Raw genomic sequence first — 15,810 nt, 5'->3', positions numbered from 1 at the left:
GGCATCACTGCTCTCCTCCTTGGGTAGACACCTAAATAGGTCAGACAAACGGTGTGCTGGATGTGTGTTGGTCTCTCAACTGCCAAAAAAGTGATGCTGGACAAGGGCTCAGAGGGTGACCTCAGTGGTCAGTGACCACCTCTCCTTGTGCTGCCAAACAGTGCTGGTGGCAGCCAAATAAACCAAAGGCTCCTTGAAAGGTGGTTGCCAGAATGAGAACGCGAGTGCCTAGCTAAGAGGGGAGTTGGATGGATCTCCAACACCTCTGACTGCTGACTGTCTTTCCTTTGTGCTTAGCTTGTGCTTGTGTTTTGTTTTGAGCAGGTGAGCCGGGGGACCGAGCAGGGACAGCCAAACACACGGAGGCACGGGGAGATGGGGACCAGCGCCGCGATGTGCAGCAGAAAGAAAACGAGGAGAAGTACTATAAAAAACGAGAGGAAGGCTTGTCTCTAAGCCTGAACAACTCCTCTGCACAGGCACTTAACTTCATGACTCCCTCCTCGAGATGCCAGAGGCTTGGTGATGTGGGACCAGCCTCAGCCACCAAGGCCTTGGTAGCAGCCCCTGGCTGCTGGCTGCCGAGGACCGTGGGCACCGAGCTCCGCCTTCTCCACGGACGCTTCCCTCCCGCCTCTGAGCCATGAGGAGAAGGGAGAGGCAAGCAAAGCTGCCCAAGGAGCACTAGCCCACACCTTCCCAGCCCCTGTCCTGTTCCCCGCTTCCAGCAGACCAGGAGCCCTTCTCCGTGCTGCCCTTCCAGATGGCAGGTCGCCGGTGGGCCGCGACGTCAGCCCTCTGCATGTGCGTGGCGGCCGTGTCCCTCCTGCACGCCGGCGGGGTGCGGGCAGACTGCTGGCTCATCGAGGGGGACAAGGGCTTCGTCTGGTTGGCCATCTGCAGCCAAAACCAGCCCCCCTACGAGTCCATCCCCCAGCAGATCAACAGCACCATCGTGGACTTGCGGCTGAACGACAACAAGATCAAGAGCGTGCAGTACGCCTCGCTCAGCCGCTTCGGCAACCTGACATACCTCAACCTGACGAAGAACGAGATCTCCTACATCGAGGACGGTGCCTTTTCAGGACAGTTCAATCTCCAGGTGCTGCAGCTGGGTTACAACCGACTGAGGAACCTCACCGAGGGCATCCTCCGGGGCCTGGGGAAGCTGGAGTACCTCTATCTCCAGGCCAACCTCATCGAGACCGTCACCCCCAATGCCTTCTGGGAGTGCCCCAACATAGTGAACATTGACCTGTCCATGAACAGGATCCAGAGACTGGACAGCAACACTTTTCGGGGCCTAAACAAGCTCTCTGTCTGTGAACTCTACAGTAACCCCTTCTACTGCTCCTGCGAGCTCCTGGGCTTCCTGCAATGGCTGGAGGCTTTCACCAACATGACACGCACCTACGACCGGATGCAGTGCGACTCCCCACCCGACTACATGGGCTACTACTTGTTAGGCCAAGGCCGGACTGGCTACCGCAATGCTCTGAGCATGCTCTCTTCCCTTTGCACTGGTGGCTCCTACACTGTGATCCCTCGTTTTATCCCCCCCAGGTACCAGGTGACCACGGTGCCCTCCGAAAGCCCCTGCTCCGAGGAGGAGTGCTCCTCCGGCGACGGCACGACGCCGCAGTTCTCCCTGTTCACGCCCATCGGTGAGACGGAGGTGCGTCCCAACATCCAGGTGAAGCACCTCAACCACAACTCGGCCGTCCTCACCGTGCAGATCCCCTACCCCTTCAGCAAGATGTACATCCTCTCCCAGTTCGAAAACGGCTTCTCCTCCATGATCACCAAGCTCAGGAAGAAGGAGGAGAACATCACCGTGAGCAACTTAGTAGCACAAAGAGATTACACCTACTGTGTAGTCTCTGTTCACCAGTACTCCAAGTACAACCACACCTGCGTCACCATCACCCCCACCAGACCCAACCGCAAGGAGCCGGTACCCACCCCTTCCACTGCCACCCATTACATCATGACAATCCTGGGCTGTCTCTTTGGCATGGTGATTGTCCTGGGCGTGGTGTATTACTGCCTCCGGAAGAGGCGCCAGCAGGAGGAGAAGCACAAAAAGGCTGCCGGCAGCATGAAGAAGACCATCATTGAGCTGAAGTATGGGCCAGAAATGGAGACCACCAGCATCACCCAGCTGTCCCAGGGGCAGATACTGGGTGGGGAGACAGTGACCCGCATCCCCTACCTACCTTCTGCTGGCGAGGTCGAGCAGTACAAGCTGATTGAGAGCAGCGAGACCCCCAAGGCCACCAAGGGCAACTACATGGAGGTGAGGACGGGTGAACAACCTGAGAGGCGAGACTGTGAGCTGTCCCTGCCACCAGACACGCAGGGCTCTGTGGCTGAGATCTCCACCATCGCCAAGGAGGTGGACAAGGTGAACCAGATCATCAACAACTGCATCGATGCCTTGAAATCCGAGTCCACCTCCTTCCAAGGGGTGAAGTCGGGGGCGGTCTCCACGGTGGAGCCTCAGCTGGTGCTCTTGTCAGAGCAGATCCCCAGCAAGCACGGATTCCTTTCCCCCGTCTACAAGGAAAGCTACAACCACCCTCTCCAGCGACCCCACAGCATGGAGGCGGCCCCCAAACGCTCCAGCACCTCTTCTAGCGGCTCCATCCGGAGCCCCCGGTCCTACCGCTCCGAAGGATCGGGCCACAAATCCGAAGCCAAATACATCGAGAAGACTTCCCCCACCACCGACACCATCCTCACTGTGACGCCGGCCGCGGCCATCCTGCGGGCAGAGGCGGAGAAGATCCGCCAGTACAGCGAGCACCGGCACTCGTACCCCAGCTCGCACCCCGGGGAGCAGCACGACAGCATGGGCGGGCGCAAGCCCTCCATCCTGGAGCCTCTGACCCGCCCTCGCCCCAGAGACCTGGCCTACTCCCAGCTCTCGCCTCAGTATCACAACCTGAGCTACACCTCCAGCCCAGAGTACACCTGCAAACCCTCGCACAGCATCTGGGAGCGCTTCAAACTCAACCGCAAGCGGCACAAAGACGAGGAGGAGTACATGGCAGCCGGCCACGCCCTACGCAAAAAGGTCCAGTTTGCCAAAGACGAGGATCTCCACGACATCTTAGACTACTGGAAGGGCGTCTCTGCCCAGCAAAAGTCCTGAGTCCTCACACAACTCGTGACTTAACACACTAACTGGACCAAAAGAAATCCGCAGCAGCTATTTTTATTCAGACTGTCTTTGAAACAAAATAAAAATTAAAAAAAAAAAAAAAAAGAGAGAGTCAATAAAAAAAATTAAAAGAGAGAACAAATAATGAAAAAAATCTATAAATATTATATATAATATATACAGTGAGATATTAAAATGTCCTCACATTGGTGAGACATGCACCAAATTTGAACACAAACTTTGCAAACAAACAAACTGTAGAGTGGGAAAAAAAAAAACAAAAAAAAATTTTGTTTCATTTTGATTTTTTAAAAAAATATAAGAAAAAAGAAAAAATTGAATATAAAATGAAAATGAAAGTGCGGGCAGAGAGCTGAGGTCTGGCGTTTTCCAATATTGCATTGCATGAGTCCCTATTCCGTGATTTTGTGGATTCTTTGTGAACAGTTTGTGTTCTTCCTTCCTTCCCTTCCAAAATCAACAGCGACAAAAACAGCAACAAAAACCAAAAAGAGACCAGAAGGAGCTCCATCTTTTGGGCTGTTTTTGCAAACGGAGTCTTCCAGTTTAGACTTTTACCCGGTTGAAGGCCCGTTCACATTTTCACTCACTAAGAGGTTTTACCACACATTGCATTGTAAACCGAAGTCGTTAATTGTACAGAGAAAATTTCTATATTTGCAATGTTTGCTGTATAATGAGAGAGAGAGAGGAGAAAAAAACAATACTACATCTACTAAAAAAAAAAAATATATATATATATATCTCTATATTCACCTGTTTGTACCAGGTTTTAATCATGGATTTTAGAGAAAGAGATGGAGTTTTATTTGAAGGACTTTTTGTTGATTGGTTGGTTGATGGGATATCTTTTGGAGGGGGGAGTGTTTGGATTTCTAAGTGTTTTGTTTTGATTTCTTCCACCAATTTTCTGTGTCCAAGTGCTCATCACTTCCAAGTGCATTGAAGAAAAAAGGCTCATACCCAGGAAAATAGCATCCCTCACCTTATTCCAGGTGGGAGGAACTGGGAAGGGGATGAGAAGTGAAGGGCTCTTGGCTGAGCAGGTGCCACCATGCAGTGGGGTTTCTCCTGCAAATCAGACATTATTGGTCTCTGCCCCTAAACAGATGTGTCTGGGCAGTGGTGGCCCTTGGGACCAGCATCTGAGGGGTGGATTATCCCCCCACTTTCAGGGTGGGGAGTCTGTGATGTGTTAGAGCACAAAGCCTCTTGCTGTCCTGTGGAGAAGGAGAGAATGGAGGGGTGATTTTGCTTTTGAGGTAAAAGACACTCAGCATTTACAGCTTTTCCCATACTGAGGCACCCTGGGGAGCCCCTGGCACTCTGAGACTGGAGGGGAAGGGGATGGCTCTGTGTCCATGGGTCCACCCAAGCAGCCACGTGCCCCTCAACCATTGCTGCCCAACGCTGTTCCAAGACTCCGCAGCTTTTTGCCCCATCTCTAAAATACTCACATGAGGTGAGGAGGGAGGTGTTGAGGCCATGAAGGCACTTCCAGGCCACACTGGAACAAAGGACACTGTTTTGGCTCCAGCTGAGTCACAAGCCCCTATGTCTCACCCAGCCACGACCAACAAAAAGTGAGGGCTTCACTGAGTCTGAGAGCTGCCCTGCTCCCAGGTGGGTGTGTGGGAGCCCAGGGAGCCAGCACAGTGAGCTGAGGTGCTAAGCTCCCCAAATGCAGCCCTCTGAGGCCCTGCTGCTTGCCAGGGTTTTTTCCCTTGCATCCTGCTCACAAGTCGCTTTGGATGGACATCCTAAGTCCTGATGGATGAGCACTAGGGCCCAGGAGCAAACCATATCCCATCCTGTTATTTCAATATTTCAAAGCGATTTTGACAGGTATTCTTGCAAAAGGTTATGTTTGTTCAGAAAGGAGCTGAGCCAGGAAGACACAGAGCAGGCTGGGAAGTACACGAGTTCATGCCCCGTGGTTATTTGTGTAGACAACAAACCATTAGCAGGATTCCATAATAAAAGGCAGGTAATTTCTCCAGGAATGCATTCACTCTTCCTCCAGCTCCTCCAGGTGCCCCAGATCCTGCCCACAGCACGCAGCTTCCCGGGGCTGTGTTGTGCTCGCCAGGCAGTGAACAGGACATGGAGGGGGAGTTGGGGGTCACCCCTCTCTTGTTGAGTGCCTCATGGCAGGTCCCTCCCCAGATCTCAGCTCCAGCACCTGGACCAAACAAACCTTTCCGCTGGAACAGCCTTTCCTTGCAAACCCTGAGCGCCTCCTCATAGGACCACAGAATGGTTTGGGTTGGAAAAGACCTTAAAAGTCATCCAGGATTATAAAATAAAAAGTCATCATCATTTAGTTCCAGCTCCCCAGCCATGGGTGGGGATGCCACTCACTAAGTCATGTTGCTCAAGCTCCCAAGCAGGAGAAATAAGAGTTGTTTTTCAGTAAGGATGGATGATGGAAACAGTAGTGGGGCCTCCTGACGCTGTTTCATGGTCTCACAGGATTCCTTACCAAGAGGCTGGGGTGGTCCAAAGTGATGGCAGCTCATGAGTTCATTTGGGCTCAGATGCTCCAGTGTTGGCATAGACACCCAAAGAACCCCCTCAGGTGATCTCTGCATTGAGACCATTCCCACACCAGTCTGGAAAAGGCACCAGGACCATCTCCACGGGACTGGGAGCAATGGCCCAGCCACTGCAGGGTGAGGCATCACTGTGGAGGCAGCAGCCAGCTCAGCTCTTTAGCTGGGGCCAATAATTTTGCTTCTCTGCCTCTGTTTCCTCCTCTGGAAATGCTTCCTTGTGGCACTGAGGGCACAGGCTGGCTGGGGAGGCTCAATTAATTAATTGGCTGTCTGTGAAGCCCATTTAGCTCCTAGAATAAAAGCTGCTATCGAAATGCAAAGCTGTTAGTGGTGTAAAACAGCAGGGGCAGATGAAATCAAAGCCTGATTCTGTTTTCACACCAGGATTTCACTGGTGATAAACCAACAGAGGCCGACAGGAATGTGATACAGCAGTGCTGGCCTTTCTAAATTAAACACTTCCCACATGCAAACGGTCTGCAGCTGGAAAGAAGGAGATTTAGAAAAAGTCCAGGCCCCTCGATCTCCAGTACCCCATTGTTGGTGGGGCCTCACCACAGGTCTCAGATGGCTCCTGGGCTGCTGAGCACCTTCCAGCCCCTTGCCCTCCCTCCAAAGCAAGGTGCAGTCCTGGCAGCCATGCTCCACATCCTTGGCAGGAGATGCCATAAAATGAGCTGTGAAAAAAGCCAGACAAGAAAAGGGAAGAGGTTCTACTGTCCCCAGGGCCACCACCCCATGGATGAGCCCCAGGGCTGGCTCTGCACAGGGCCTGGAGAGCTCTGTCCACAGCAGCTCCCATCCCTCCAAAGCAGCTGCCTTACAGACCCCTCTGGGGACACAGCAGGATTTCATCACCTGTGACCTGCTGGGTGGTTTTGCTCTTTATTTTGTCTCCTGTTCAACCGCCAAAGCTCTCAAGCTGCTTCTGCAAAGAGAGGTGATCCCTTCTCCAGCCAGGCTGCTCCGGCTGCCCCAAACTCACCCAAAGGAAGAGGGCTCCCCATCAAGCAGAAAGGAGAAGGCACAGGAAAGGCATGTTGGAGTGAAGAGGAGGGGAGGCTAGGGGAAAAAAAATCACAGTTCCCTGCAGTACAGCCATAGCCCTGGGGCCATGTGGAAATGCATTCTGCTGATGCCCTTCCTGTGTCCACAGAACTGCTGTTGTCTCAACAACCTGTCTTCAAGGGCAAAACCAAGGCAGCACTAAAAATCCTTGCTCTGATCCCTCCCCCAGCACCCCAGCAAGGACAGCCTCTGACTGGAGAGTAAATCCAAGCCCACATCACCCATGGCTCAGTCCTCACCGTGGCCCAGAGTCAGAAAAGGACCCTGCCGTGTGGTACAAAGCCTGTGTGGCATCCAGAGCCTGGATATTATTTAAAACCCTGTAAATTAGGACAGAAACATCCCCTTATACAGACATGCACCATTTAAGGCCAGGATTCCTGAGGGCACCTGCCAGCCCTGGTGTGCACACAGGGTGTGTCCATCTGTTCCAAAGCATGGCCTGTGGGAAGGGCCACGTTCACAGACAGAACAGGGGGCAGCACAGGGGGGCAGTGGTGGCAGGCAGCGCCTGCCCAGCTCCCTCCCTGATGCAGCAAAGCACTTGAGAGGGGAGCTGGGGGCTGCCTCCAGAGCTGGTGGGTGTTGGAGGTGTGAACTGCCCCCTCCTTACCCAGCATTTGAGCTTCCTGATGGACTCAGCTGAGTTTGCCATGAAACCAGGTGCAGATCCCGTGGGAGGGGTCTGTGCAAAGGGGCCTCAAGAAGGGAAGGTGCTCCATGTGCCACCCTGACCAGACAACAGCCAGACTTCATTGGCTCTGCTCAAATCAAGCCTGCAGTGCTTCCTGGGTGCTGGCACCTTTCCTAGGGCTGCCAGGGAGCCATCCCTCTCCCAGCCCCACTGCTGCTTATGGATCTGCCCATACATCAACACCTGGGTGATGCCCAGGGCTGCTGGACAGCCAGAGCAGAGCCCAGCCAGCTCCTGCATGTCCCTCACTCCCACAACCCCAGCCAACTCCCCTCTGCCCATTTTTGAGGCCAGTCGTTCCCTCAATCGGTGCTGGGTCTTGGCAAACCGAGAGCCCCAAACTCCTCCCGGTGTCTCTGCAGGGTCGGGAGCCGCGCACAGCCCCGGGCGGGCGCCGCTGCAGCCGGGTGTGCAGCAATAAATCACCTGGTCAGCAGGAGAGGGGGGCAGCAGGGGTGGAGGACAGCGTGCTGCAGGTGGCCTTGTGCTTTAGGAGAGGAGGGGCCCAGGGATGCAGCAGAGGGATGGGATGGGAAGGGATGGATGTGGAGAGGCTGGACCGGGCCCAGGAGCGCGGATCGATGGGGGTGATTGAAGCCAGAGCACACTGCGTTGGGATATTTTTAGCACAGCCAGCAGAGCAGGAATTTGGGAGCCCAAGTCAGAATTTATTTGCATCTGTGAGTGCTCGTCATGGGGAGGACCAGCACCAGCACCCAGCAGCGCCCTGCTGCGCGTTTTGGGACCTGCTCACCTTGGCTTTGGCTCCCCATGGATGCACAGCGTGTCCCTCTCCTCTGCAGGGCCCTTTGGGGACAGTGTCACCCCCCAAAGCTTGGAGCTGTGAGCACGTGGACACAGGATGGGGACAGAGCAGAGAGGGGAGGGCATGGACTTGAGGGGATGAAGGGTTTATTTGGGAAAAGCACTGATCCTACCTTAAATGCACAGGTCTTGTAGCATGGCTGCAGCACTGCCATGGCCAGGCAGGGGTGGGCTTCAGAGGTGCCCCAGCCTCTCCTCCAGCTCCTCTCTCTCATTTTCCTCACCACAGGCTTTCCACCATGGGCCCTGGGGCAGTTTTTCTGGGTAAGTGTTCTGAGATTAGATTGTTCTCCAGAGAGAGGAATATAGCACATTTCATTTCCTTCACCTCCAGCCCCTGACGCCAGCAGTGCCAAAGCACTGAAGATGGTGAAGGTGCAGGTGGGCATGGCCAGTGCTGCTGGAGAAACCAACCCAACTCCTTGGCTTGGAGCAGTGACTTTGGTTTCACCTGAATTTATTTAGGCTCCAATTCTTCGTATCTCCTCTGAGTCACAGCTTCTGTTTTACCCCTCTCAGCCAGCTCACCAGCACCACCAGAAGGGTGGTAGAGAATATACAAATGCTGCCTTGAGAGTTTTGCTCATTTCCCACTTTCCCCCCAACACTGCCCAGGACTTAATGGAGGGAAACCATTTGATCCAGAGTGAAGGCAGTTTTCTGGACTCAGTTTCTTCTGTGCAAGGGATAAGAAGACACAGAAGTACCAGGGATGTGGATTTTCATCACGTGGGGAATAGCCAAGCAGGATGTCAGTTTTTACTTTAGTTTTGCTGCCCTTTCCTTTGGTTCAAATTGGATGTGAACATGGCTGTATCCAACCCCCTGCAACCTCCCTGTCCCTGCAGAGTAACCAGAGGAGCCTGCCAAGTCTCCCAGTTTGTGTGTGTGCCTTTTCAATAATTCAGTGGGAATGTTAATCACAGGCTTGTGCTGTTGTTCCTGTACGAGCTCGATCACTTCTCACATCCCACCAACATCTGTTTTTTCCCACTCCGCTCAGCTGTCTGGCAATAGCCATTTGCTGCTCACCTTTACTTGCCTTGCCATTAAAGAGCTCATTAATGCACTCCATCCTTGCTTTCTTTGGGACAAAAAGATTTCCATTTCTGTCTTTTATCAGCTTTCATATGGCTTACATCCTGTCCTCCCTTCACCATGCAGTGCCCTTTCCTAATGAGCTCTTCTCTCCTGGCCTGTCTCATCCATTAAGATCTGTGAGCGTTGTCCCCTGCATTGTCTTGCTCATCTCCTGGGCTCTGCTCTGGGTCTATCATATTCCTCAGTGTTTTCAGCTGTGAAAGGAAGCAATCAGCCCCACATACAGCATCCACATTTCCTCCCACCTCATTTGCTTTCCTAGCAGCCCTCCAGTCTGGCTCATCCCAGCCTTGACAGGCTCCTCCATCCCTGCAGAAGCCCCTGGCTGGCTTCACCTGGTCTGCAGAAATCTGATGGAATGCCTCAGTTTGTGTGTGGTGCCTGCAGCTTGTCTCTGCTGGGGGCCTCTTGAAGCTGTTCCTCTCTCTCAGCGTTGCTTTTATGCAGCAGAGCTCTCCTTGGGCATCTCCTGCCTCGCAATCAAGAGCTGCCAGCCCATCCAGATGCAGGAGGCCTCTCTGGGTACTGCAAAAGCTCCTCTGTGGTCTCACAAGTAAACACTGGCACTCTTCATGTGATGCAGCTAAATTAATTAATCTTGTTCCACCACATTTGGAGCCTAGACACAAAGGTTTCCATTCCCTAAAGCTGGAGCTTAAAGCCTGCTTGTCCCAAAAGTTCCCTCCTGCCCCACCTGGGATTTGTGTTGCAGTGAGATTGGAAGAGTGGCAGCAGAGCAGCTCTTGGGAGTAGCTCCAAGGGGCTGGCAGAGCCAACAACCCCCTGCAAAAGTGGCCATGGGCACAAACCATCTGCCACCATCCAGCTGAAGCATCCCTCATGTGTCCAGCTCAGCTTAGGCTGACAAAGAGCTTGTGTGCACAAACCCAGCTGTGCTTTGGGTTTTTCCCCCAGCCATCTCACGCGCTGCAGTTTATTACCTCTCCATACAAACCTTGTCTCACTTATATCCTCAGGTCATCTCAACACTCCCACCCACCACAGAGGTTGCACACACACACACACATCTCTGCCTAGGAAATCCCAGGTAGAAGCACAGCAGTCCCAAGAATGAAAAGCCCTTCATGAGCTGACAGCTGACAGGCCCTGAGCTGCTCCACAGCTGCCTCCAGCCTTGCAGGGTGGCCACAGCTCCTGAGAGAGCCCTGCAGCCGCCAGGGCTGTGGGTGTGGGATGGCAGGAGGCTGGGGAGGGCAGGTGCCTGGGATGGCCTCTCCAAACCTGGTATTTCCCTGGCAGAGCTCGGAGCCAGGGAGGACAGTGAGGTGAGGGGTGGGCTGGCTTCTGATCTCCTCCCATCTCACACTTGGCTCCTGAAGACCAGACATGTCCCAGCAGAGCTGCCAGGAGTGGAGAAGCAGAGATGGAGGTGCAGGAGCAGAGCTGGGAGCTCCAGAAACCAACTGAGATGGTGAAATAATTTAGGATACAGTTGTGAGGCTCTTCTGGCTGAGGTGACTGAGAAGTCCCTGGCCCAGGGTGGCTTTGGAGAACAGCACCCCCAGAAGAGCCCACCTGTGGCTGTGAAGGATTGGTCCATCCATCTCTGAAGCTGCCAGGAGATGGATTCACCCACTGGTGTGAAGGCTGAGCCTGTCCCACTTCTCTGCAAAGCCACAGATGTACACGGGTGGAGATCCAGGCCTGAGGAGAGAGATCTGCTGGAAGCACAGCACAGAGCCCTCACAAAGAAGAAGAATAAACCAAAACATCACAAGATGCCAGCAAGTGGGAGGAGAGAGCTTATGCAGGGAGCTAATTTAGCTGGAAGGAAATGGGAAGGATGCAAGATGTTCTCTTATTAAGAAAGAAAAGCAGCATGCAAGAGCAAGGAACCAGAGGTTGCCATGCCCAACAGAAAGTGATGTGGATGCATTTGAATTTAAGAAGCCAAAGCAGAGCTGGGGCAGATTCTGGACCAAAGGCTGTTTCTACCCAAGATTGAGAGGCAAAGGTTAGGATGAGACTTGCAGAGACCTGGAAGCCACTGAGGTGGGTGAATTGTAAGTGGCACCGTGTTTAATCTGAGCAGAATGCATGAAACCAGACAATGTAATTGAAAGGGTTATTTAAAATGAGTGTTCAGAGGGAAAAATAAAGCATTGCAGAAAAAAAAATAATACTTAGCACTTGTAATGTGCTTGGCATCTTCAAAAACTGGTCAGCCATTAACTCATTGCTCCTCTGCTCAGTCCAAAGGCTAATAAAAAGGGACGGTTCATTTAGTTATTTCACAGCTGAGCTTCTCAATAAGGCATGAGGAAGTGATTGCTGCTCTCCAGCATGTTGGTAAATAAACAGTTGGAAGCAGGAAAATACAAAATCCTCCCAGCACTTGGTCACAGCTTCATGCTCAGCTCCTTCCTCACCTTGAGTTTGTCCAGACCAGACCTGTGACAGGGACTCTGTCTGGGGAGCATGCCATGGATGGGGACCAGGCTTCCAACAGTTCCAGCACTTGGAGTCTGCTGCCCAGGAACTGCCCCTCTGCCCAAGCCCACATGAGCAGGGATATGGAATCTGCAGGGCACTTGTCCGTGGGTGGATGGGGTGGGAGACTGGCAGGTTTTGCTTGAGGGAAGCATTTGGGCCAGGACCTCGATGATTTACAGTGCAGGACGTGTCCTCCTCATCATCTGGGGGACCTGGGGAAAGCACTGAGACAGCAGCAGCCTTGATGGGTTGCTTAAACACCCTTCTGACAGGAGGAAATTTGGGATGTGGTGCGCTAAAGACTCCTTGTTAATTTCCGTGAAACGCTCACGTCTGTGGAGGCTCTGCCAATCCTCCTCTGCCTGGTCCTGGCATAGCAAGGCCCAAAGGCTGTGTGCAAACAACGCCAGCATCCCTCTCACTGGACCTCACGCATCATTTATAGGCAGCTTTTCCGTGGCACAAGAAACATTTACATATGCCAGCATTAATTCCGAACGCCACTTCAAAGCCATCTCTGTCTAACGAACCCCGCGCGCTGTGCGCAGCAAATTCCACCCCAAAAATAATTAGCGACGCACACCACCAAAGCGTTACGGGGGGAACGCTGCACACCACCTGCTGAAGCAAAATGAATGCCTGATTTATTTATTTTTTGCCACTTTTTAGCAATATTCAGGCACTGACTCAAAGCTGTGCTCTGTTCTTTGGAGGGCCTCGGGAAGCGTAACGTTCCCACTCTGCTTTCCGGTCTGAGAAGGGATTGATTTGGGAGGGTTCTATAGAACCATAAAAAGGTTTGGGTTGCAAGGAATGTCAAATATAATCTAGTTCCAACCCCTCCAGCAGGGACATGGGCAGAGCTTATGTTTTTCTTACATCACAACTGGACAGAGCTGTGCAAGACCCTGCTGATTTCTCCACACCAGCTGGGAGTCAGGATGCAGGCAGCTCTGTGACCCTTTCTCTGAAGCTGCACAAGTCCCAGACTTTTGGGATGCTGTCATCAGCTGACCAGTCACAGGCTGGTGCTGGGAGCAGGACAGGACTCACCAAGTCTCACCCTGGTCTGACATTCCCACAGAGCCTTTAACCCCTGTGTGGGATCTCACTGAGAAAAAATGAAATCGGAAATGAGATCAGGAGTTGAAGGTTTTGGTGCCCCTACCAGCCATGGTGCTCCCACCCTGTGCTGGCTATGGGCAGCCCAGCTGTGAACAGCTCAGGGGACAGAGCTGGCTGCACTGAAATGATTTCTTTAATCTCTGTCAGAGCTGCCCAGCCCAGCTCACAGCAGAAGGAACAGCATGTTTAGCTCAAAGCCTGATGTGGTGCCATTGCTGTGGAAGACCCAGATCACAAACCACCATGGTAGAGCGATGGAGAACCAATCTGGAGGTGTCTGTGGGCACAGAAGGACCAGCTGTGTCAGGATGGTGCTGGGATCCTGTATTCCACTAGTTCTGTCCTTCTGGAGTGGAAAGGAAGGTGCTTTGCAGGGCACTGCTCTCAGCCTCTGTGTCTCTCCAGCATCAAGCCATGGAATTCAAATTGTCAGTCTCTGCCTTGTTAGGATGCAAGGGGTTAAACTGTTCTTCCTATGCAAATTAAGCTTAATTAATCCTTTTCATCAGTTGCAAATATACCTTCTGAACCCTATTAAAAACATGAATATGCAAATTCAGACCTTTTTTAATACTCATTTTCAAGGACTTGGAGTCAGGCTTGATTATTCGATTCCCGTTAACAGCCTGTAAAACCTGGTGCAAAATTTAATTTCCATTTTAAGTTACAAAAAAAAATATGAATCTGTTGGTAATTAAGCTAATTACAGTGTTACACTAAAGAGGAGACAAACAAGGAGGACAAGATCATTCATTACATTTAACACTGGTTACAGGACCTGGGGACTGTCCTGACTTAACTGTGAAGCCAGGAAACAGCAGTGATATAAACAGGGTGTGCGTGAGGAGGCTGTGGCTTTTGGGGGGCCTGGTGCTTTTCTTACCTTGGGAACAAACCTGCTTCAGTCCCATGAGCCATTCTCCTCCTTCTGTTAGGGACAGAAGCAAGGAAGAGGAGGTGCAGCCTCCAGGAGGCTGGAGGTGTCCTGTCAGTGTTGTGGGCTCCCTGCATGATCAGGAACATGCTTGAGGTTGGAGTTTCAGAGTAACCCATAGAACCAGCTTATCTGCCTGAACTGAGCATCCTGTGCAGGTGAGATTTCCATCTTCCCTGAGCACTTCCTCTGTGTGTGGAGTGCAGAGGGGAGGTTTGCTCACAACTCCCTTTGCACTGGCAGAGCCATCAGGGAAGAGACATGACAAGACTCTGCAGAGACATCTACAAACTGCTGCTCCACAGCCATACTGGGGAGCAAATGATGACCAGGATGTGACCTCCTATTGCTCATGCCCATGGCTGCACATGTTGGGAGATGCCACCCAAACCAGCTCACACCACAGCACCCAAACCTCCCTTGTGGTCACCCACCAGAGCTGGGCAGTCAGTGCTGGTGGCTCTCAACTTGCCCATCAACCATCCCATGCCTTCAGGCTTTGCCTGCATGTAATTTAAAAAAAAACAGAAATGCTATAGACTGTTAATTATGCTTTACCAACACAGTGATCTCGTAAAATCAGTCCTTAGAATGCCCAGCGTCTATTCTGCACTTGGTGCTTTCCAGTGAGTTTGCAAAGTTAATTTGTGCCTTACCAGAGCTGTATCCTCACCTCGGGATGGCAGCACAGCCTGGTGGGCTCAGGTGAGGACTCCCATGGCTGGGGTGGCACAATCACACAGGGCATGCTCTGCCCACAGGAGGTGAGGGCTCAGTGCCCAGGACACCAGGGCAGGACACTCCAGCACTGAACCAGAATGTTGGCATTACCTCCAGAAGTACCCAAAGACATCCAACACCGGCAGGACAGACCCACCCAGGGGATTGCTGCAAATCTGGGGAGCTTTTCTTGCTCCTCCTCAGTGCCAGGACGAGCAGCTCTGCTCCCTGTGGATTTGGTTCATTCCTCACCATCACCTCCTCTCCAGGGCTGCTCCTTCCCCTGCCAGGGCTCACAGCAAGAGGAGCTGTCACTTCAGAGCCACTCACGGGGCCTCTGCCTCCCAACAGCAGCATCAGAGCAGGAGCCCATCACACACACACCCAGGGGCTGCAGTGTGACTCCCAAAAGGAGCTGAGGAATGGCACAGGCACATGGAGGAGTCAGGAGAGCCCCAAAAGGAGCTGAGGAAAGGCACAGACACACAGAGCAGGCAGGAGAGCCACGCTGTGGAGAAAGATGAAGGAGGGACAGTGTGATTTGCCATCACCCCATTGTGAACAAGGCTGTGCACGGTCAGTGGGGAGTGGGAGGTACCTCCAAAATGAAGGACCCAAGTGACAGCCAGGGTCTGTGTTTCTTTTAGGAAGGCCACTCCTGAGCAGTCTGGGAGATGAAGCAGTCACTACCAGCAAAGTGAAGTATGTGCCATCATACAGCACAAATGTCACTCAGCAGATGCTCCTTAAGAGGAAAGGTTCATCTGCCAACCTTCACAGAGCCTTTCATCTGCCTGGAGAACATTTCCCACCATGCTGATACCAGAAGTTTCAGATCACATCGATGGACTGAGAGAACAGAGATGATAAGGGAAATGCTCTCACCCTCCAGCCAAGCCCTTTGACCTGCCTGGTGCATCTTGTCAACTATATCATATTTTGGGGGGAGTCAGGGATGCAGAATTACCTTCTCAGTCCCTGCAGGCAATCAACTTGCTCCCCGAACCATGAGATATGATTGCCCTTATTACTGTGGTTTGCATAGCAGTCAGCCTTGTTAATGGTCATAAAATTATCCAGTCCTTATTTAAATCCTACAGCCGTCTGTGTTTCAATGACCTCCCGATGGTCTCTGGCTTTGCTCCAGGCT

The 15,810-nt window shown here is 52.4% G+C and overlaps 1 protein-coding gene across 2 annotated transcripts in view; it reads left to right on the top strand.

Annotated features, from left to right (window-relative positions):
* ELFN1 (extracellular leucine rich repeat and fibronectin type III domain containing 1) overlaps positions 1 to 3,999 on the top strand; it is an 82,355-nt gene extending 78,356 nt beyond the window's left edge. For both annotated transcript variants that reach the window (XM_005420354.2, XM_031056578.1), the window contains exon 3: positions 325 to 3,999. In XM_005420354.2, coding sequence (XP_005420411.1) covers positions 764 to 3,154 — 2,391 coding nt within the window. In that variant the 5' untranslated portion in view covers positions 325 to 763 and the 3' untranslated portion in view covers positions 3,155 to 3,999. The remainder of the gene's footprint in view (positions 1 to 324) is intronic.
* Positions 4,000 to 15,810: the final 11,811 nt, after the last annotated feature.

The sequence above is a fragment of the Geospiza fortis genome, unplaced genomic scaffold, assembly GCF_000277835.1.
Source record: "Geospiza fortis unplaced genomic scaffold, GeoFor_1.0 scaffold237, whole genome shotgun sequence".
In the NCBI taxonomy this organism is placed as follows: Eukaryota; Metazoa; Chordata; class Aves; order Passeriformes; family Thraupidae; genus Geospiza; species Geospiza fortis.
The sequence above is the reverse complement of the archived record's forward strand: the minus strand, read 5'-3'. Positions and strand labels throughout refer to the sequence as shown.